General features: G+C 42.7%; 1 protein-coding gene across 1 annotated transcript; it reads left to right on the forward strand.

The window, feature by feature from the left end:
- Positions 1 to 2,771: 2,771 nt before the first annotated feature.
- Positions 2,772 to 16,491, forward strand: klhl40a (kelch-like family member 40a). The gene is made up of 10 exons (XM_042329146.1): positions 2,772 to 3,170; positions 3,779 to 3,982; positions 4,474 to 4,611; positions 5,081 to 5,143; positions 5,233 to 5,775; positions 6,697 to 6,857; positions 7,177 to 7,284; positions 14,009 to 14,194; positions 15,190 to 15,339; positions 15,952 to 16,491. Exons 1-10 carry the CDS (start codon positions 2,991 to 2,993, stop codon positions 16,055 to 16,057), a joined length of 1,839 nt encoding a protein of 612 aa, XP_042185080.1. The 5' UTR covers positions 2,772 to 2,990; the 3' UTR covers positions 16,058 to 16,491.
- Positions 16,492 to 22,251: the final 5,760 nt, after the last annotated feature.

Consider the following 22,251-nt stretch of genomic DNA (forward strand, 5'->3'; position numbering starts at 1 on the left):
ATGACACAGCCTGCTGCTGGATAAAGACCTGGGTTTAAATAACATTAGAAATCATTTAAATACTTTGTATTGCGTTTCCTTAAGCTTGTCTGGGTTACCAGATGGGTGGGTTTTACACAATGGGAATATTCAATTGGTTGCATTGCAACAGACAAGCTCAATGAAATACAGTTGAATTATTTTTAATATTTTAAATACTATTTGATTCCAGGTCTGGCTGGCAACATGCCACTCTGAGAGGGTCTGGGCTGAGGACCTATTCTGACATCAGTCGGCACACTATGAAAGGCTCAAGCACCAAGGGATATGGGTTTAGTCTGGGACTCTCTGTCCTGTCACTGAAACCTGTTCAGTGAAATGTCTTCCGTCTAAGAGAGATTCAGTTGCACTGCATCTCAGTACTATAAGTGTCACTACGGTCGTGGCCAAAATGTTTTGAGAATGACACAAATATTAATTTTCACAAAGTCTGCTGCCTCAGTTTGTATGATGGCAATTTGCATATACTCCAGATATCAGATACATTGCAATTAATTGCAAAGTCCCTCTTTGCCATGCAAATGAACTGAATCCCAAAAAAACATTTCCACTGCATTTCAGCCCTGCTACAAAAGCACCAGCTGACATCAAGTCAGTGATTCTCTCGTTAACACAGGTGTGAGTGTTGACGAAGACAAGGCTGGAGATCACTCTGTCATGCTGATTGAGTTTGAATAACAGACTGCTTCAAAAGGAGGGTGGTGCTTGGAATCATTGTTCTTCTTCTGTTAACTATGATTACCTGCAAGGAAACTCGTGCCGTCATCATTGCTTTCCACCACAGTTCAGTGATAATATTTCTGTTCTGGTTGGGATTTGATAAGATTTGGAGACAACATAATAAACTGTTAGGAATACAACTTTCTGTCCTCAAATGTATTTTTGATGAACTCTCTAATGGACTCTGGTTGCTCTATGAAGGTACTCTATGTCCCCCACATGAAAACATATTTCCGGAACATTCCCACTGTCACCACAAGGGGGCCGTGTCTCACTGTCTAAAATCCCATGCGTCACTGATGAGGAGGATGTAGCCTAGTGTACATTTATAAATCAAAGTTGCTCACTTCACATTCAGGACAAATGTCTCAGCCATTCATCACTCAACACTAGGATACGCAAGAGTGTCTCAAAGCTCTTCAGGAATCTACTTGTCCGTGTCCTCTCTCATTCACACTGATCTGACAGGACGGGACAGGTCAGAGCAACATGGATCACACAGACTCCATGCTTCCTTCATTTTCATTTAATTCCTATCCAGTCTCAATCACATCAGTGCAGCACAAGTTGATAGCGTGTAAGAGAGTCATCTAAAGTATGGAGACTTCACCGTCACCAAGACAAAGGAGCTGCTTGTGAACTACAGGAAAAGGAGCACGACCCAATTTACATCGACCTGGCTGTAGTGGAGCGGGTCGAGAGCTTCAAGTTCCATGGTGTCCACATCACAAACAAACTATCATGGTTCAAACACAACAAGACAGTTGTGAAGAGGGCACGACAACACCTATTCCCTCTGAGGAGACTGAAAGGATTTAGCATGGGTCCCCAGATCCTCAAAAACTTCTACAGCTGCACCATCGAGAGCATTTTGACCGGTTGCATCACCGCCTGGTATGGCAACTGCTCTGCGTCTGACCGCAAGGCGCTACAGATAGTAGTGCATACGGCCCAGTACATCACTGTGGCCAAGCTTGCTGACATCCAGGACCTCTATAATAGGCGGTGTCAGAGGAAGGCCCTAAAAATAGGCAAAGACTCCAGCCACCCGTCATAGACGGTTCTCTCTGCTACCGTACAGCAAGTGGTACCGGAGCACCAAGTCTAGGACCAAAAGGCTCCTGAACAGCTTCTACCCCCAAGCCATCAGACTGCTGAACAATTAATCAAATGACTACCCAGACTATTTGCATTGACCCTCCATTTTTTTTACACTGCTGCTACTCACTGTTTATTATCTATGCATAGTCACTTTACCCCCTACCTACATGTACAAATTATCTCGACTAACCTGTACCCCCGCACGTTGACTCGGTATTGGTGCCCCCTGTATATAGCCTCGTTATTGTTATTGTTATTGGGTGGAATGTTATTAATATTAATAGTAACACAACATTTTATGTGTTGTGTTACTTTTTGTTTTGTTTAGTTTATTTCATAAATAATGTTTATATTTTTATATTATTTTCTTAAAACTGCACTGTTGTTGAGGGCTTGTAAGTAAGCATTTTTGCTCATGTGACAAGTACAATTAGATTTTCCACGCCTGGCTGAGTGGTGCATGAAGGGGGAGAACATGACACTCCCCTTTGGGCTGCAGGTCAGCTGTTGGTGGGGGATGGGGTAGGGGAGCTGTCCAGAGAGAAGAGAGAGAGAGAGAGAGAGAGAGAACCAAAGAGACTGTAGGGAGGTCATTTTACACACTCACCAAAATGGATTCCTCAGCTTTGTGAGTCCCCAACTATAAATAGTGAAGTAGGGCACACTAATGTTCTCCAAAACATACCTGACAAAGATCCTTTTGGGATTCAAACATTGTGAACTATGAAAGGTCTGTGTTGGAGAAAAGGAGTGTGACGCATCTACTTAATGACTACAGGGTCTTTCCAGTATGTAAAGTTATGTGTGTGTTGACTACATAGGCTATATTATCTATAAATACACTCTGAGTTGGAGAGACTGACAGCCACAGACAGCTGCAGGAACTGCTACCGATGTGGACTAGCTAGCTGCCCCATTACCCAACATCTCTCGCTCTCTCTCTCTCTCTCTCTCTCTCTCTCTCTCTCTCTGGACTGTACTGTGAAAACAGGCAGTACTGTGCTGTCCTTTTGTGGGGAGCGAGCAGGGATCATACCCTCGTCATTTTAGAAATCTTTCCCACAAAAAACATCTACAAGTTGATAGGATGTAAGAGAGGACCTGAGGAGAACCTAACAGAAAAAAACAAGATGGCTGCCTTATCGATAGACCCGGTGGAACAGCCAAGGATGTACCAGCAAACCCTGCTCCAGGACGGCCTCTGTGACCTGCTGGAAAACCAGAAGTTTGTAGACTGTGTCTTGAAGATCCAGGACAGGGAGTTCCCGTGCCACCGCTTGGTCCTTGCTGCCTCCAGCCCCTTCTTCAAGGTAATTTGTTGGTGCTGTGTGATTCTGCAAAGTACAAGCATGATGCTAGCAATTCTTGGGTTGTGGGTAGTGGATTCCCGCTAGGCCAGTGATTCTGATTCCTGCTAGGCCAGTGATTCGGATTCCCGCTAGGCCAGTGATTCTGATTCCCGCTAGGCCAGTGATTCTGATTCCCGCTAGGCCAGTGATTCTGATTCCCGCTAGGCCAGTGATTCAGTGATTCAGTGACCGGCAGGCCAGTGATTCTGATTCCCGCTAGGCCAGTGATTCTGATTCCCACTAGGCCAGTGATTCTGATTCCCGCTAGGCCAGTGATTCAGTGACCGGCAGGCTATACTTCTTCCTCCTTGGAGGGTTACTTGCATAACAATTGGCATTGTACAAATGACTAAGTCAGTGTCAACTTAACATCTGGTCAACAACATCACGCAGGCCGGTACAGGTCCACAGGCCGGAGTTTAAAAAAACACTGCGCTAGGTCACACATGTATGCACTCATATGCCTTGGGGAAAAGCTTCCACTAAAGAACACATATGATATATTAACATCAATCATATTATCATCAATCATGATTGATTGATTGGTTGATTATTCTTCTTCTTCAAAGGCTATGTTCCTGTCCAACCTGGAGGAAGGAGGGAAGAAGGAAATTGTTCTGAAAGACGTGGAGCCTGGCGTCATGGCGATGATACTGCGTTACATCTACACCTCGGACATCAACCTGACAGAGCAGAACGTCCAGGATATCTTCATGGTGGCCAACATGTACCAGATCCCGTCCATCTTCTCTGTCTGTGTCTCCTACCTACAGGTAGCATCTGTCTCTCTCTCTCTGTCTGTCTCTTTCTTTCTCTCTGTCTCTCACTCTCTGTCTGTCTCTTTCTCTCTCTGTCTCTCTCTGTCACTCTATCTCTCTCTCTCTTGCTCTGTCTCACTCGTTCTCTCTCTCTCTTTCCGTCTTCTCTGTCTGTGTCTCATACCTACAGGTAGCATCTGTCTCTGTCTATCTGTCTCTCTCTCTCTGCCTGTCTCTTTCTCTCTCTGTCTCTCTCTGTCACTCTCTATCTCTCTCTCTTGCTCTGTCTCTCTCTTGTTCTCTCTCTCTCTTTCCGTCTTCTCTGTCTGCGTCTCATACCTACAGCTAGCATCTGTCTCTGTCTCTCTGTCATCATCATCATCGGGAGAAGCTGGTCATGGGGAATAGAATAGACCTTGAATAGACCTCGTCTAAGAGAGAGCCGGCCGGGGACGAGTTTCAACAAGATAAGGAAATGTAGATGATATTAGTATATTTCCCTGTAGGAGAAGCTGGTGCTGGGGAACTGCTTGGCTATCTTCAGGCTGGGGCTTCTGTTGGACTGTCCCCGCCTGGCTTTCACAGCTAGAGAGTTCATCTGTGAGCGTTACCAGCTCATCGTCAGGGACCAGGATTTTCACCAGGTAACCTAGTGTGTGTGTGTGTGTGGGGGGGGGTATTTGGGATATTGTGGTAGACCTTTACTGCAGTCAAATGACTAGTGGCCTCATGGGTGGAATGTTATTAATATTGTTCATAATTTCATAATTAATTGACTTTTTTTTAATCAGCCAAACATCTGGTGTTTCTATGTCAAATGGTTCTTATATTTTAGTCTTCTGTGATGTATATAAAGTGTAATATTGGGATGCAAACTCAAAATTCCATACATTTCAACTCTAAATTTGACATGGTCCAGGTGTCTTTTTTCAAAACCCATAACCATGTGTGTGAGGTGTATACTTTTGTTTCAAAGTAGATTTGTTTAAGACCACCAAGAAACACTCTGTGTGACCTTAATTTAGCCCACTGCAGCAAAAAGTTTAAAGGAAAAATGTAAATGTTTCTGTCTCCGTGACAATTGACAATAAAGTATATTAATTTATCCACCAGCTGGGCCCCAGCGAGCTGGCAGCCATCATCACCTCCGACGCACTCAACGTGGACCGAGAGGAGGTGGGTGGTTGATGGATGGATGGATGGATTGATTTGGGACGTACCCATTAATCTTTTCCCGTTCTGGTCCTCTTAACCTGGACATTTAGGTGGTGTTTGAGTCTCTGATGGACTGGGTGGGCTACGACAGAACGGAGAGGGTGAAGGAGCTGCCAGATCTCCTGCACTGCGTCCGCTTCCGCCTGATCCCGGTGGATTACTTCACGGAGAAGGTTGAAAATCACAAGTGGATTCAGGCCAATACGGAGGTCAAGAAAGAGCTGCAGCTGATCAAAGACGCCCACAAAGGAAGACTCCCAGAGGTCCAGAGATCAAGGAACAGGAAGTCCAAGATGGCAGGTGACAAGGAAGATGAAGAAGACTCTGATGATGAGCAAGGTTTGCTTCCGGGGATTCTGAACAATAACCCTCGGTTTGGGATGTTTGAGACGGACCTGATCCTTATGATCAGCGACACGGGGAGCGTAGCGTATGACCCGGTGGGGAACGAGTGTTTCGTGGCGTCTGAGTCGACAGAGATCCCTAAGAACCACTGCAGTCTGGTAACCAAGGAGAACCAGGTGTTTGTGGCTGGAGGATTCCTCCTCAACGAGGACAACAAGGAAGAACCACTCAGTTCCTACTTCTTACAGGTATGTCTCTCTGCTATTATTAAACATTAGTCAGGTATGTCTCTCTGCTATTACTAAACAATAGTCAAGTATGTCTCTCTGCTATTATTAAACATTAGTCAGGTATGTCTCTCTGCTATTAATAAACAATAGTCAAGTATGTCTCTCTGCTATTAATAAACATTAGTAAGGTATGTCTCTCTGCTATTAATAAACATTAGTCAGGTATGTCTCTCTGCTATTAATAAACATTAGTAAGGTATGTCTCTCTGCTATTAATAAACATTAGTAAGGTATGTCTCTCTGCTATTATTAAATATTAGTAAGGTATGTCTCTCTGCTATTAATAAACATTAGTCAGGTATGTCTCTCTGCTATTAATAAACATTAGTCAGGTATGTCTCTCTGCTATTAATAAACATTAGTAAGGTATGTCTCTCTGCTATTATTAAACATTAGTAAGGTATGTCTCTCTGCTATTAATAAACATTAGTAAGGTATGTCTCTCTGCTATTAATAAACATTAGTAAGGTATGTCTCTCTGCATGGCCTGGTGGTGACTAACATTCAGACAGACTGTTTGTTGGCCATCTTCTTCATGTGCTTTGCTGACATTTTGGATGTTATAACAGATGTCCATAACATTCACTGTCACCAAACTCGCTGTGCCAGAGAGACACTTTGACTTACTACAAGCAGAATGATATGAACTATTATGCCGTTGATAAACCATTCTGGGATCTTCCTCCTTAAAGTGCAGTGGCAATTACAATGTCACTCAAGGAGGACACTATTTAGTAGGAAAACCTGTTGTCATCATGTTGACGTCGCCAGATTGACTTTGGATGCAGTATAACATTAGCTAGTTAGCTATTTTTTGACCAGTTCGACCCACATTGATAGTACCAATTAACCATTCGGTTATCTTTCTCTCTCCTCCAGTTTGACCCTGTGAGCGGAGAGTGGCTGGGGATGCCCTCACTGCCAGGACCTCGCTGCCTGTTTGGGCTGACTGAAGCAGAAAACTCCATCTTTGTTGTGGGCGGCAAGGAAATGAAAGAGGGAGAACACGTTCTAGACTCTGTCATGATCTATGACAGGCAGTGAGTACAGTACAGGGACTCCACCCCTTTTTTCTGTCTCTGCCTCTCTCTCTCTCTCTTTAGCTTTCTGTCAATGGTTAGAGCGTTGGACTAGTAACCGGAAGGTTGCAAGTTCAAACCCCCCGAGCTGACAAGGTACAAATCTGTCATTCTGCCCCTGAACAAGGCAGTTAACCCACTGTTCCTAGGCCGTCATTGAAAATAAGAATTTGTTATAAACTGACTTGCCTAGTTAAATAAAGGTAAAATTAAAATTAAACAGACAAGAGACAATTAATGAAACAATGTTTAATTGTTGGTTCTATGTTATGTTCTACAGGTCATTTAAATGGGGCGAGTCAGACCCTCTTCCATACACAGTCTATGGTCACGGAACTGTCTCGCACAATGGCCTTGTCTATGTCATAGGAGGAAAGGCAGAGAGCAAGTAAGTCACACTGTTGAAGATTGTATGCTGTCCCCTATTCATGGTTTGCATGTTTCGTCACAATATTGTGTTGAACGTTTGTTGTGTACTCATGCTACTCAACGCATCGTCATGGAGATTTCACGTAAAGTGCATTACAGTGGCTTGGAATTACAATGTCACTCAAAGGGAGGACACTATTTAGTAGGAAAACCTGTTGTCATCATGTTGACGTCGCCAGATTGACTTTGGATGCAGTATAACATTAGCTAGTTAGCTATTTTTTGACAACATTGCCATTCATCTAAAGTAAATTTGACGACATGATAATGCTGGCAAAGTTGTTTCGTACCAAAACATTTTTACTACTTTTGCAATGCCAGACACTATATAGTGTAATTTAGACTATACAGTCGTGATAAAGACAGAACGACTGGGTTTATCGGTACTTTAGGGCACCACTGTTACACCGCCGGTAGAGGGCGGCATGAGAACCTTCATAACAGAAGCGACTGAATGTCGGATGCCCCGAAGGTTGTGATTCATAAGAGGTACCTGGATATGAGGTGTTACCTAACAGGTCATGTAGAAGCTGCTTGTGTGTCTACAATCATAGCCGCAGGAAGTAGTTTTGGGGGGTGTGATACGGCAATGTGGGGTGTACTTCTACACAATTAAAAAACTCTCAAATGCTATTTGGAGAATAGCAACAAACAAAACAAACAAAAAAAATAAGATCTTAATTATCACCGTAACATTAGGTTTATTTTAGGTTTATAGTGAGGTGACCAGATTTCTGAAATTAAAACCGGGGACATTTACAGTTCGGTGGTCAAAATATCATTAAAATATCCAATGTTATTATCTGTGAAAAATAAAAGGGGAACAATTCCGGTTTCATGTCTTTCGTGTTTTCTCAGGCCCACTGTGACAGAGAAAACACCTATACTACAGAAACACTACAGACAAGACAGAACTGTCCGATCTGAACAGCCATTCAGTGGTCCTGGTAGTCTGGGTAGAACTGATCTGAACAGCCATTCAGTGGTCCTGGTAGTCTGGGTAGAACTGATCTGTGGTCCTGGTAACAGCCATTGGTCAGTGGTCCTGGCCATAGTCTGGGGGTAGAACTGATCTGAACAGCCAATCAGTGGTCCTGGTAGTCTGGGTCTGAACAGCCAAGTGGTCCTGGTAGTCTGGGTAGAACTGATCTGAACAGCCAATCAGTGGTCCTGGTGGTCTGGGTAGAACTGATCTGAACAGCCAATGGTCCTGGTAGTGGTCCTGAACAGCCAATCAGTCTGGGTAGAACTGATCTGAACAGCCATTCAGTGGTCCTGGTAGTCTGGGTAGAACTGATCTGAACAGCCAATCAGTGGTCCTGGTAGTCTGGGCCAATCAGAACTGATCTGAACAGCCATTCAGTGGTCCTGGTAGTCTGGGTAGAACTGATCTGAACAGCCATTCAGTGGTCCTGGTAGTCTGGGTAGAACTGATCTGAACAGCCATTCAGTGGTCCTGGTAGTCTGGGTAGAACTGATCTGAACAGCCATTCAGTGGTCCTGGTAGTCTGGGTAGAATAGGAGCAGAAGAGAACATGAGCAAAATTGAAAAAAAAAAAAATAGTATATGTGAAATACAATCCCCCCCTTTAGGAACTCTTGCAGGCCAGTAACCTCGTCACACAATGCATCCTCATTGATGGTCACATTGGGGCATTTTTCCTGTAGTATGCCTGCTGCCTTCACGCTGAGGTTGCCTTTTTAAAAGGAGACCATGTAAATCTTTTAGATGATCTGTGTGCTTTCCCCATGCTTGCAAGTAGTTCACAGCCATAGTGAAGAACGACTGGGATGTTTTGAGAAAGCTCTCTTTAGACATGACTCCATTGTCCTCCAGCTCTCTCAGAAGTCCTCTGACCAAAACGGGAATGAAGTTGTCATCATGTCTTGCAGTCAATTTTGCCTCAACGTTTCTCAGAATTGCAGCGGACTCCACAACACAGCGGTCCTGACCTCCAAGCCTCTTGATCGTGTCACTGAATATGGTCAAGTTTCCATGAACAAAGGCCAGCCAAAGTTCAGTCAGTGGATCTTCAAACATTGCTCGCAGGACAACAGGGCATTTGTCTTCAGAAAGAAAAAAGGATTTCAAATGGCACCTTTTCAGCACTCTTTCTAGAGCAGGAAGCAGGGACAGCCAGCGAACATTTCTGTGTCCTAAAATGTTATGTTACTCCTGGCCAACAAACTCACAAAGCCCTTCAGTCTTTCTACTCTGATGGTGAAAATATACAAATATCTTTGTGAGCAGGTACTCAACATCAAGAGGAATCATATCCAAAGCTGTTCTGGCCGTGTTATGAATGATGTGGGCAGGACAACCTCAGCCAATCACCTCCTGCTGCAGAGCATTTTTAACGTTGGTATGGACATTGACCCTCCCCAGCCTATTCAGTCCTCCAAAGTTGGTATTTGTGTTGACGGCAGAGAATGCCACGACTTTGTTTTCCAGGTTAAATTTTGGGATGACCACCAGGACCTCAGCTGCAATCTCCTCTGCTGTTTCTCCTTTCAATTCAACTAAATCAAGCAGTTTTGTTTCCACAGATGTTTTGCCACCATATATCTGACAATATCTGACTACTATTGGCAGCAGCTTTACATGTCCATGATTGGACACATCAATGGACAGGGACACAAATTCAACCTGGTCTAGGTCCTGTGTTACCAAAGTAGTTGGCCATGGTGCTAACACATTACTCACTATGGCTTCACATTTTGTCCTAGCACGTGATGCTAACACGTTACTCACTATGGCTTCACATTTTGTCCTAGCACGTGATGCTAACACATTACTCACTATGGCTTCACATTTTGTCCTAGCACGTGATGCTAACACATTACTCACTATGGCTTCACATTTTGTCCTAGCACGTGATGCTAACACATTACTCACTATGGCTTCACATTTTGTCCTAGCACGTGATGCTAACACATTACTCACTATGGCGTCACATTTTGTCCTAGCACGTGATGCTAACACGTTACTCACTATGGCTTCACATTTTGTCCTAGCACGTGATGCTAACACGTTACTCACTATGGCTTCACATTTTGTCCTAGCACGTGATGCTAACACGTTACTCACTATGGCTTCACATTTTGTCCTAGCACGTGATGCTAACACGTTACTCACTATGGCTTCACATTTTGTCCTAGCACGTGATGCTAACACGTTACTCACTGTGGCGTCACATTTTGTCCTAGCACGTGATGCTAACACATTACTCACTATGGCTTCACATTTTGTCCTAGCACGTGATGCTAACACGTTACTCACTGTGGCGTCACATTTTGTCCTAGCACGTGATGCTAACACGTTACTCACTATGGCGTCACATTTTGTCCTAGCACGTGATGCTAACACGTTACTCACTATGGCGTCACATTTTGTCCTAGCACGTGATGCTAACACGTTACTCACTGTGGCGTCACATTTTGTCCTAGCACGTGATGCTAACACGTTACTCACTATGGCGTCACATTTTGTCCTAGCACGTGATGCTAACACGTTACTCACTGTGGCATCACATTTTGTCCTAGCACGTGATGCTAACACGTTACTCACTGTGGCATCACATTTTGTCCTAGCACGTGATGCTAACACGTTACTCACTATGGCATCACATTTTGTCCTAGCACGTGATGCTAACACGTTACTCACTATGGCGTCACATTTTGTCCTAGCACGTGATGCTAACACGTTACTCACTATGGCGTCACATTTTGTCCTAGCACGTGATGCTAACACGTTACTCACTGTGGCGTCACATTTTGTCCTAGCACGTGATGCTAACACGTTACTCACTGTGGCGTCACATTTTGTCCTAGCACGTGATGCTAACACGTTACTCACTGTGGCGTCACATTTTGTCCTAGCACGTGATGCTAACACGTTACTCACTGTGGCATCACATTTTGTCCTAGCACGTGATGCTAACACGTTACTCACTGTGGCATCACATTTTGTCCTAGCACGTGATGCTAACACGTTACTCACTGTGGCATCACATTTTGTCCTAGCACGTGATGCTAACACGTTACTCACTGTGGCATCACATTTTGTCCTAGCACGTGATGCTAACACGTTACTCACTGTGGCATCACATTTTGTCCTAGCACGTGATGCTAACACGTTACTCACTGTGGCATCACATTTTGTCCTAGCACGTGATGCTAACACGTTACTCACTATGGCGTCACATTTTGTCCTAGCACGTGATGCTAACACGTTACTCACTATGGCGTCACATTTTGTCCTAGCACGTGATGCTAACACGTTACTCACTATGGCTTCACATTTTGTCCTAGCACGTGATGCTAACACGTTACTCACTGTGGCATCACATTTTGTCCTAGCACGTGATGCTAACACGTTACTCACTATGGCGTCACATTTTGTCCTAGCACGTGATGCTAACACGTTACTCACTATGGCGTCACATTTTGTCCTAGCACGTGATGCTAACACGTTACTCACTGTGGCATCACATTTTGTCCTAGCACGTGATGCTAACACGTTACTCACTATGGCGTCACATTTTGTCCTAGCACATGTAAACTTCGGCTCATAAAGCTTTCGTGTCAGTTGTGCTGTGCAGTCCATAGATCTGTAACTATGATTGTGTCGCATAGTGTGCTATGCAAAGACACCCTCCTGCACAGCTAAATCATATTGTTATTGGGAAGGCTCTACCTTCTTGAAAAATGTGGTGACAGAGGGCAAACCAACACGGCCAATCAGAGAGGCTTTATGTGGTGACAGAGGGCAAACCAACACAGCCAATCAGAGAGGCTTTATGTGGTGACAGAGGGCAAACCAACACGGCCAATCAGAGAGGCTTTATGTGGTGACAGAGGGCAAACCAACACAGCCAATCAGAGAGGCTTTATGTGGTGACAGAGGACAAACCAACACAGCCAATCAGAGAGGCTTTATGTGGTGACAGAGGGCAAACCAACACAGCCAATCAGAGAGGCTTTATGTGGTGACAGAGGGCATACCAACACGGCCAATCAGAGAGGCTTTATGTGGTGACAGAGGACAAACTAACACAGCCAATCAGAGAGGCTTTATGCTTTTAGTCTGCTGATGTTCCACCACTGCTGTTCTTCTCCGGATGCCAATTGAAAGAGAGGAATTACAAAGGGTGCAGTGAACCATTCTATCGTCTTGACCGGAGCGTATAAATGGACATTCTCTCATCAAGTTTTTCATAAAGTGCATTTCTGTTTCTTAGAAAGAGTCATTGTATCTCCTCTGTCTGCTCTTCTACACTCTCCTTGTGTCACTCTTCTTACTCTCAACTTTTTCTTTTCCTCCAATCTTTGTCTTCCTCTTTTCTTCACTCGTCTTCCTTTCCTTCTCTTCACACAAAAGGAGGGCTCCCCACTTAAATGAACCCCTTGGTTATCAGATAAAGGAGGGCTCCCCACTTAAATGAACCCCTTGGTTATCAGATAAAGGAGGGCTCCCCACTTAAATGAACCCAGATAAAGGAGGGCTTGGTTATCAGATAAAGGAGGGCTCCCCACTTAAATGAACCCCTTGGTTATCAGATAAAGGAGGGCTCCCCACTTAAATGAACCCCTTGGTTATCAGATAAAGGGCTCCCCAGAACCCCTTGGTTATCTCCCCACTTAAATGAACCCCTTTATCAGATAAAGTTAAATCAGATAAAGGAGGGCTCCCCACTTAAATGAACCCCTTGGTTATCAGATAAAGGGCTCCCCAGGGCTCCCCACTTAAATGAACCCCTTAAATGAACCCCTTGGTTATCAGATAAAGGAGGGCTCCCCACTTAAATGAACCCCTTGGTTATCAGATAAAGGAGGGCTCCCCACTTAAATGAACCCCTTGGTTATCAGATAAAGGAGTGCTCCCCACTTAAATGAACCCCTTGGTTATCAGATAACAAGGGCAACCCCTTGGACAAATTCAAAATGAACCCCTTGGTATCAAATTAAAAACCCCTTGGTTATCAGATAAAGGAGGGCTCCCCACTTAAATGAACCCCTTGGTTATCAGATAAAGGAGGGCTCCCCACTTAAATGAACCCCTTGGTTATCAGATAACAACAAGGACAAATTCAAATGCCGATATCAAATTAAAAGCAGTCGGTGCCTAATAAAAAAAAATCTATTATATTTTATATTTTTTTATTACATTTTTTTGTCTACTTCTGATTTTTCAGGTGCTGCTCAGCACCCCTACTTCCTGTCTAAAACTAAATATGAGTTCTGGTATAATGTTACTGTACTGTATTGTATTGCTCTCTATAGGAAGTGCATACTTAGAGTGTGTGTCCACAACCCCATTAAGTTTATATACTGTTTTTTTGTCCCCTAGGAAGTGCATACTTAGAGTGTGTGTCCACAACCCCATTAAGTTTATATACTGTTTTTTTGTCCCCTAGGAAGTGCATACTTAGAGTGTGTGTCCACAACCCCATTAAGTTTATATACTGTTTTTTTGTCCCCTAGGAAGTGCATACTTAGAGTGTGTGTCCACAACCCCATTAAGTTTATATACTGTTTTTTTGTCCCCTAGGAAGTGCATACTTAGAGTGTGTGTCCACAACCCCATTAAGTTTATATACTGTTTTTTTGTCCCCTAGGAAGTGCATACTTAGAGTGTGTGTCCACAACCCCATTAAGTTTATATACTGTTTTTTGTCCCCTAGGAAGTGCATACGGAAGGTGTCTGTCTACAATCCCACTAAGTTTGAGTGGAAGGAGCTAGCTCCTATGAAGCTGGCTCGTTCTCTGTTCGCTGTGACGGTCCACAATAACCAGATCTACGTGGCCACGGGCGTTACAGACACAGGACTCACCAGCACTGTAGAGGTCTATGACATCGCTACAAACAAGTAAGGGCTCTTTTTCAATCCACATCGTGGAAGTTCAGCGTTTAAAGGTGTGATTTGAAATTTGAACCACAATGTCTCCTCTTTAGAGAAGACTGCATTCCCGGTAAACGCTACATATGTCGGCTCAATTGGAAATTACCCTTTTACGTTTCTAATGTGGAATCTGCAACGCTTGATTGAATAGAGCCCTATGACTGTACTTGATTGAATAGAGCCCTAAGACTGTACTTGATTGAATAGAGCCCTAAGACTGTACTTGATTGAATAGAGCCCTAAGACTGTACTTGATTGAATAGAGCCCTAAGACTGTACTTGATTGAATAGAGCCCTTAGACTGTACTTGATTGAATAGAGCCCTAAGACTGTACTTGATTGAATAGAGCCCTAAGACTGTACTTGATTGAATAGAGCCCTAAGACTGTACTTGATTGAATAGAGCCCTATGACTGTACTTGATTGAATAGAGCCCTAAGACTGTACTTGATTGTTTATTTTTTATTTTTTCATGTCATTAATTCATTAGGTGACGTAATAGACTATGGTTTGAACCCGGGTTATTACAAGACTATGTTAGCCTACTGAACTAAAGCCTGGACATCACCTCAGGGAGCTAACACAAACCATTGGACACCCACTGGTTCAATTAACGTTGTTTCCACGTCATTTCAATGAATTTGCCCAGTGGGAAGTATTTTGGTTTCAGGCATGGTTATTTATTACACGAGCGTGGTTCACAGAACTGCCTGGGTTACATTTAGTCCATGTTATTATAATGTGTGTTTTAATGTGTATGCTGTTATCTTATTATAATGTGTGTTTTAATGTGTATGCTGTTATCTTATTATAATGTGTGTTTTAATGTGTATGCTGTTATCTTATTATAATGTGTGTTTTAATGTGTATGCTGTTATCTTATTATAATGTGTGTTTTAATGTGTATGCTGTTATCTTATTATAATGCGTGTTTTAATGTGTGTGTGTGTGCTGTGTTCCAGGTGGTCAGAGTTTGTAGAGTTTCCCCAGGAGCGTAGCTCCATGAACATGATCAGCATGGGAGAATGTCTGTACGCTGTGGGCGGTTTCGCCATGATGCCCAGCGAGATCAGCGAAGAGCCACAGCCCACTGAGATGAACGACATCTGGAGGTAATTTCTATAATATCTTATAAAGCATTCATACACACTACAATAGTGCTTTATAGAGCATTCATGAAGCACTGCATACTGAATATCAGTTGTTTTTTAAACCTCTCCTCTGGGACTCCCAGACAGTTAACATTGTTGTATCCCTGAACTATTCTAGGTTAACCCATAACTAAAATATTGCATAATCTGGTCAGATGCTCAGTCAGAGGCTAAAGTACCATTTATGTTTACGAGAGATAAGCCCTGAACGACCACACCTGATTCACTTACCTGATTCACTTACCTGATTCATTTACCTGATTCACTTGATGATTAGTTGACAGGTTGAATCAGGTGTGCTAGCTATGCAATAGTTCAAATACATAGAATGCCTTGTTTGAAAACCCCTGCTGTAGATAACCACGAGGAACAACACCTGGAGGGCAGTTATAGACTGTTGTAATAATAAACAATTCCCATTAAGGGCAACATTGGCTGAACGTGCGTCAGTACAACTAGTTATAGCCACTGAGAATGTACTCAATTAAAAGTGATTCATCTAAAAATGGTGCTGCTGGATCCGTGTAGAAAATCCACAGACAATGAACAATGCACTTCCTCCTTTCCCCACAGATTTGAGGAGGACTGCTGGAATGGGATTTTGAGAGAGATCAGCTATGCTGCAGGTGCCACGATTCTCACTGTAAAGCTCAATACACTTCGTCTCACCAAGATGTGATCAGCTCTATAAAAGAACATTGGAGATGTTCTTAAACCTAGAATGCCGTGTGTTAGAACACGGCTGGAGTAAAAGCCTTGTGTTAGAACACGGCTGGAGTAAAAGCCTTGTGTTAGAACACGGCTGGAGTAAAAGCCTTGTGTTAGAACACGGCTGGAGTAAAAGCCTTCTACACCCCAGTAACTCTTCAGCAGGACAGTTGGCCACCGTTGCTACTCTTCTAATGGCAAGGAGCCTCTTCAAATAGGTTGCTATGAAAGTTGTCTTTATTCTACTGTATCAAAATGAACAATTAGTTTATTGGAACTGGGCTAATGGTAATTGTTTTGACAGTTAGTATACGATTTGTATATTACTTTTTGTTTTGTAACATGCTTTTTTTCTTTTATTGTTTAACTTCTTTATATGAAGCACAAATAAAGATTATGAATGAATGAAAAGTCTTATCACTTATTTTCACTCCTAAAGCCATGTACAGTTGAAGTCGGAAGTTTACATACACCTCGGCCAAATACATTTAAACTACGTTTTTCCACAATTCCTGACATTTAATCCTAGTAAAAATTCCCTGTCTTAGGTCAGTTAGGATCACCACTTTATTTTAAGAATGTTAAATGTCAGAATAATAGTAGAGAGAATGATTTATTTCAGCTTTTATTTTTTTCATCACATTCCCAGTGGGTCAGAAGTTTACATACACTCAATTAGTATTTGATAGCATTGCCTTTAAATTGTTTAACTTGGGTTAAATGTTTCGGGGAATCTTCCACAAGCTTCCCACAATAAGTTGAGTGAATTTTGGCCCATGCTTTTTCAGTTCTGCCCACAAATGTTCTATGGGATTGAGGTCAGGGGTTTGTGATGTCCACTCCAGTAGCTTGACTTTGTTGTCCTTAAACCATTTTGCCACGACATTGGAAGTATGCTTGGGATCATTGTCCATTTGGAAGGGCCATTTGTGACCATGTCGATATCAAATGTATTTATATAGCCCTTCTTACATCAGCTGATATCTCAAAGTGCTGTACAGAAACCCAGCCTAAAACCCCAAACAGCAAGCAATGCAGGTGTAGAAGCACTGTGGCTAGGAAAAACTCCCTAGAAAGGCCAAAACCTAGAACGAAACCTAGAGAGGAACTAGGCTCTGAGGGGTGGCCAGTCCTCTTCTGGCTGTGCCGGGTGGAGATTATAACAGAACATGGCCAAGATGTTCAAATGTTCATAAATGACCAGCATGGTCAAATAATAATAATCACAGTAGTTGTTGAGGGTGCAACAAGTCAGCACCTTAGGAGTAAATGTCAGTTAGCTTTTCATAGCAGATCATTGAGAGTATCTCTACCACTCCTGCTGGCTCTAGAGAGTTGAAAACAGCAGGTCTGGGACAGGTAGCACATCCGGTGAACAGGTCAGGGTTCCATAGCCGCAGGCAGAACAGTTGGAATTGGAGCAGCAGCACGGCCAGGTGGACTGGGGACAGCAAGGAGTCATCATGCCAGGTAGTCCTGAGGCATGGTTCTAGGGCTCAGGTCCTTTGAGAGAAAGAAAGAAAGAATTAGAGAGAACATACTTAAATTCACACAGGACACTGGATAAGAAAGGAGAAGCACTCCAGATATAACAGACTGACCCTAGCCCCCCGACACATAAACTACTGCAGCATAAATACTGGAGGCTGAGACAGGAGGGGTCAGGAGACACTGTGGCCCCATCCGATGATACCCCCGGACAGGGCCAAACAGGCAGGACATAACCCCACCCACTTTGCCAAAGCACAGCCCCCACACCACTAGAGGGATATCTTCAACCACCAACTTACCATCCTGAGACAAGGCCAAGTATACCCCACAAAGATCTCCACCACGGCACAACCCAAGGGGGGGCGCCAACCCAGACAGGAAGATCACATCAGTGACTCAACCCACTCAAGTGACCTGGTCTGTCATAATCTAGCTGGTCTGTCATAATATAATAAAGACAGTAGATGTAGTAGGTCTGTGATAATATGATAGAGAATAGATATAGCTGGTATGTCATAAATAAGTAGAGACTGTAGATCTAGCTGGTCTGCTGTAATATAATAGAGACAGTAGATGTAGATGGTCTATCATAAAGTAATTGAGACAGTAGATCTAGCTGGTCTGTCATAATATAATAGAGACAGTAAATCTAGCTGGTCTGTCGTAAAATAAAAGAGGCAGTAGATCTAGCCGAGGTCCTTCACAGTTTTATTTGAGACAACTGTACAACCATCAAGATTAATTGTCAGATTCAACAGAAGATCTCTTTGTTTCTTGGGACCTAGAACAAGCATCTCTGTTTTGTCCGAGTTTAAAAGTAGAAAGTTTGCAGCCACCTTTTGTCTGAAACACAGGCTTCTAGCGAGGGAATTTTGGGGCTTCACCATGTTTCATTGAAATGTACAGCTGTGTGTCATCCGCATAGCAGTGAAAGTTAACATAATGTTTTCGAACGACATCCCCAAGAGGTAAAATATATTGTGGTCCTAAAACGGAACCTTGAGGAACACCGAAATTTACAGTTGATTTGTCAGAGGACAAACCATTCACAGAGACAAACTGATATCTTTCAGACAGATAACATCTAAACCAGGCCAGATCTTGTCCGTGTAGACCAATTTGGGTTTCCAATCTCTCCAAAAGAATGTGGTGATCGATGGTATCAAAAGCAGCATTAAGGTCTAGGAGCACATGGACAGATGCAGAGCCTCGGTCTGACGCCATTAAAAGGTAATTTAACACCTTCACAAGTGCAGTCTCAGTGCTATGATGTGGTCCAGACTGAAGCCTTTCGTATACATTGTTTGTCTTCAGGAAGGCAGTGAGTTGCTGCGCAACAGCTTTTTCTAAGATTTTTGAGAGGAATGGAAGATTCGATATATGCCGATAGTTTTTTATATTTTCTGCGTCAAGGTTTGGCTTTTTCAAGAGAGGCTTTATTACTGCCACTTTTAGTGAGTTTGGTACACATCCGGTGGATAGGGAGCCATTTATTATGTTCAACATAGGAGGGCCAAGCACAAGAAGCAGCTCTTTCAGTAGTTTAGTTGGAATAGGGTCCAGTATGCAGCATATAGGACTTGTTTTACTGTGGATATAGATACTTTTGTTCCTGCTTCCTCCAGCATCTTCACAAGGTCCTTTGCTGTTGTTCTGGGATTGATTTGCACTGTTTGTTCAGATTAACGTGGTACCTTCAGGATGAAGGATGAAGGATGAACCAGACTTGTGGAGGTCTACAATTGTTTTTCTGAGGTCTTGGCTGATTTATTTAGATTTTCCCATGCTGTCAAGAAAAGAGGCACTGAGTTTGAAGGTAGGCCTTGAAATACATCCACAGGTACACCTCCAATTGACTCAAATGATGTCAGTTAGCCTATCAGAAGCTTCTAAAGCCATGACATCATTTTGGGGAATTTTCCAAGCTGTTTAAAGGCACAGTCAACTTAGTGTATGTAAACTTCTGACCCACTCGAATTGTGATACAGTGAATTATAAGTGAAATAATCTGTCTGGAAACAATTGTTGGAAAAAAATACTTGTGACATGCACGAAGTAGATGTCCTAACCGACTTGCCAAAACTATAGTTTATTAATAAGAAATTTGTGAAGTGGTTGAAAAATGAGTTTTAATGACTCCAACCTAAGTGTATGTAAACTTCCGACTTCAACTGTACCTATCTATACCTGTAACTGTAATTGCACATAATTAGAACTACTGTAAAAACAATAATTAAGTGAAAGTCTATCATCCTTATTTCCACTAGAGGGCGCTAAGACCCCATTAACCGATACAAGGCACATCAAGTGGAAATGGAAGCAACTCCTGAAAGCACAAAGAACCTGCAGCCCATATCAATGTATCAAGCCTCTTAGACAGACGCTGTCCAGCATGGATGAACTTAGCGCAAAATGTTGTACTCCACAAAGAAAATTAACATAAAATCCCATTAGAAACCGTGGGAAGGTTTCCTTCACCAAATGTATCCCTGGAGGTGCCAAACAAGTATACTTCTGGCTGTGGAATAGAGCCTTACGGATGGACAATGGGTGTCCTTGATTTGTTTTTCTTGCATCCTTTCACTATATTTTCAAAGAGATTTGTATGTACTACATCACTACACCGCAGAGAGAATCCTGGCATACGTTTCTATAGGTTTGACAGAAACAGATATAAATGCCATGACTACTACCACAGGGCCCTTTCACACTGTTAAAAGCAATGACCTCCCCGACCCCCGGCGATGCAGAATGCAGATCAATGTGGATTGCAACAGTCAGACGTGAAAGCCCTTATCGAAGATTGAAGATGGCCATTCAGTTGAGTAGCTTACTGAGTCTGCCCATTCATGTAGTCTCCCAGGGTTTTAGACATAGTAGTAGATAGATGGTAAACTAATTCTACCACTGTACTTCAGTGGTAAAAGGGTCAGGGATTTTATTGAGGTTCAAACAATCACACGTAATGTATGTACGGTGTATTATTTATGGCCACCAGAGCAGAGGCTGAGAATAACGTTCCTCTTTTAACAGATAAGATGAACTCATAGACCACAGTTCAGCAGATCATTCAGGAGATAAGAGAGACAGGGATGGAACAGAACAGTCATCTCTCTCTCTCTCTCTCTCTCTCTCTCTCTCTCTCTCTCTCTCTCTCTCACACACACACACTAGAGATCCCTCTCTCTCTCTCACACACACACACACACACACACACACTAGAGATCTCCTCACACACAGACTCTAGACTGATTTATGGAGATTTTCTTCACTGTGCATCTGGACACACGAATGCACACACACACACACACACACACACACACACACACACACAGGAAAACTGGTGCACGCACACTCATCTGGGGGTCCATCTGCCTAGTTTAAGCTCCTCCTGTCCTGCCTGGTCCGATCCTGTCCTTTCCAGTCCTGTCCTGCCAGCTGATAAGATGATTGTTTTGTCCTAGAGGGAGTTGTTGAGGAAGAGTTGGAGGAGGAGTCCTAGCCTGCTACTTTTCGCTGCAGGATAATACAGCCTGGTCTCATTGACTAGACGTAGCATAGTACATGTCAATTCAAAACACTCAAATTATGATTATGTTACATTTGGTATAGTTACATAAGACAAATGGTTACTTAAAGGCAAAAACAAAAGTAGGGTGGTTTGTAGGGATTGATGGGTGGGCGCATAACGCAAACGACTAGCAACCCAAATGTTGCGAGTTTGAATCTCGTCAATGACAACTTTAGCATTTTAGCTAATTATCAACTACTTCCCCTAACCCTAACCTTAACCCTAACCTAACTCTAACCCTAACCTTAACCCTAACCTTAACCCTAACCTTAACCCTAACCTTAACCCTTTAACCTTACTCCTAAACTTAACCCCTAACACCTACCCCCTAGCCTAGCTAATATTAGCCACCTAGCTAGAATTTGTAACATATCATACGTTTTGCTATTCATAACATATTGTACGTTTTGCGAATTTGTAACGTACTGTACGTTTAGCAAATTTTTAACATTTAATCAAATTTGAAATTTGTAACATATCATGAGAATTGGGTGATGGACACCCACAAATTAATACATACCATACAAAATGAAAAAATATATAACTAAATTTAGTATCTCTGATTTACGTACAGAATAACATGAAATGCTCTTAGACCCTGTTGGATAACATGGCCGTGTTTAAGATTTTATCAACTCGCCCAGGTGTGTGTGTGTGTATGTGTGTGTGTGTCTGTCTCAGTCTGGGGCATTTACATCCCACATTAACATTAATAATAAGTTACGCCAGTGGTCGGAGAGTGAACTTAGAACACAGCAGACACAACATAACACAGTGTCACGAGACTTCCAACATTTTGTAACATAGCTGACTGGAGTGGGACAGAAAGCTGCACCTGTAAATTGAAATGATATTTCATTACCCGGAGATGTTGACCTTTCACTGATAAGGAAAATAATTTAAAGGAGTGTTTATGAGCAGTGGTGGGGAAAGTATCCAATTGCCATAGTTGAGTAAAAGTAAAGACACCTTAATATAAAAATGATTAAAGTAAAAGTGAAAGTCAACCAGTAAAATACTACTTGAGTAAAAATCTAAAAGTATTTGGTTTTAAATGTACTTAAGTATCAAATGTAAAAGTATAAATCATTTAAAATTGCTTA

This window comes from Oncorhynchus tshawytscha, linkage group LG10 (assembly GCF_018296145.1).
Source record: "Oncorhynchus tshawytscha isolate Ot180627B linkage group LG10, Otsh_v2.0, whole genome shotgun sequence".
NCBI lineage: Eukaryota > Metazoa > Chordata > Actinopteri > Salmoniformes > Salmonidae > Oncorhynchus > Oncorhynchus tshawytscha.

Coding starts and splice junctions, on each gene's coding strand:
- klhl40a (XM_042329146.1), top strand. CDS start 2,991: ATGGCTGCCTTATCGATAGACCCGGTGGAACAGCCAAGGATGTACCAG. Junction 6,858..7,176: donor GTCATGATCTATGACAGGCA/GTGAGTACAGTA, acceptor TATGTTCTACAG/GTCATTTAAATGGGGCGAGT. Junction 7,285..14,008: donor GGAGGAAAGGCAGAGAGCAA/GTAAGTCACACT, acceptor TTTGTCCCCTAG/GAAGTGCATACGGAAGGTGT.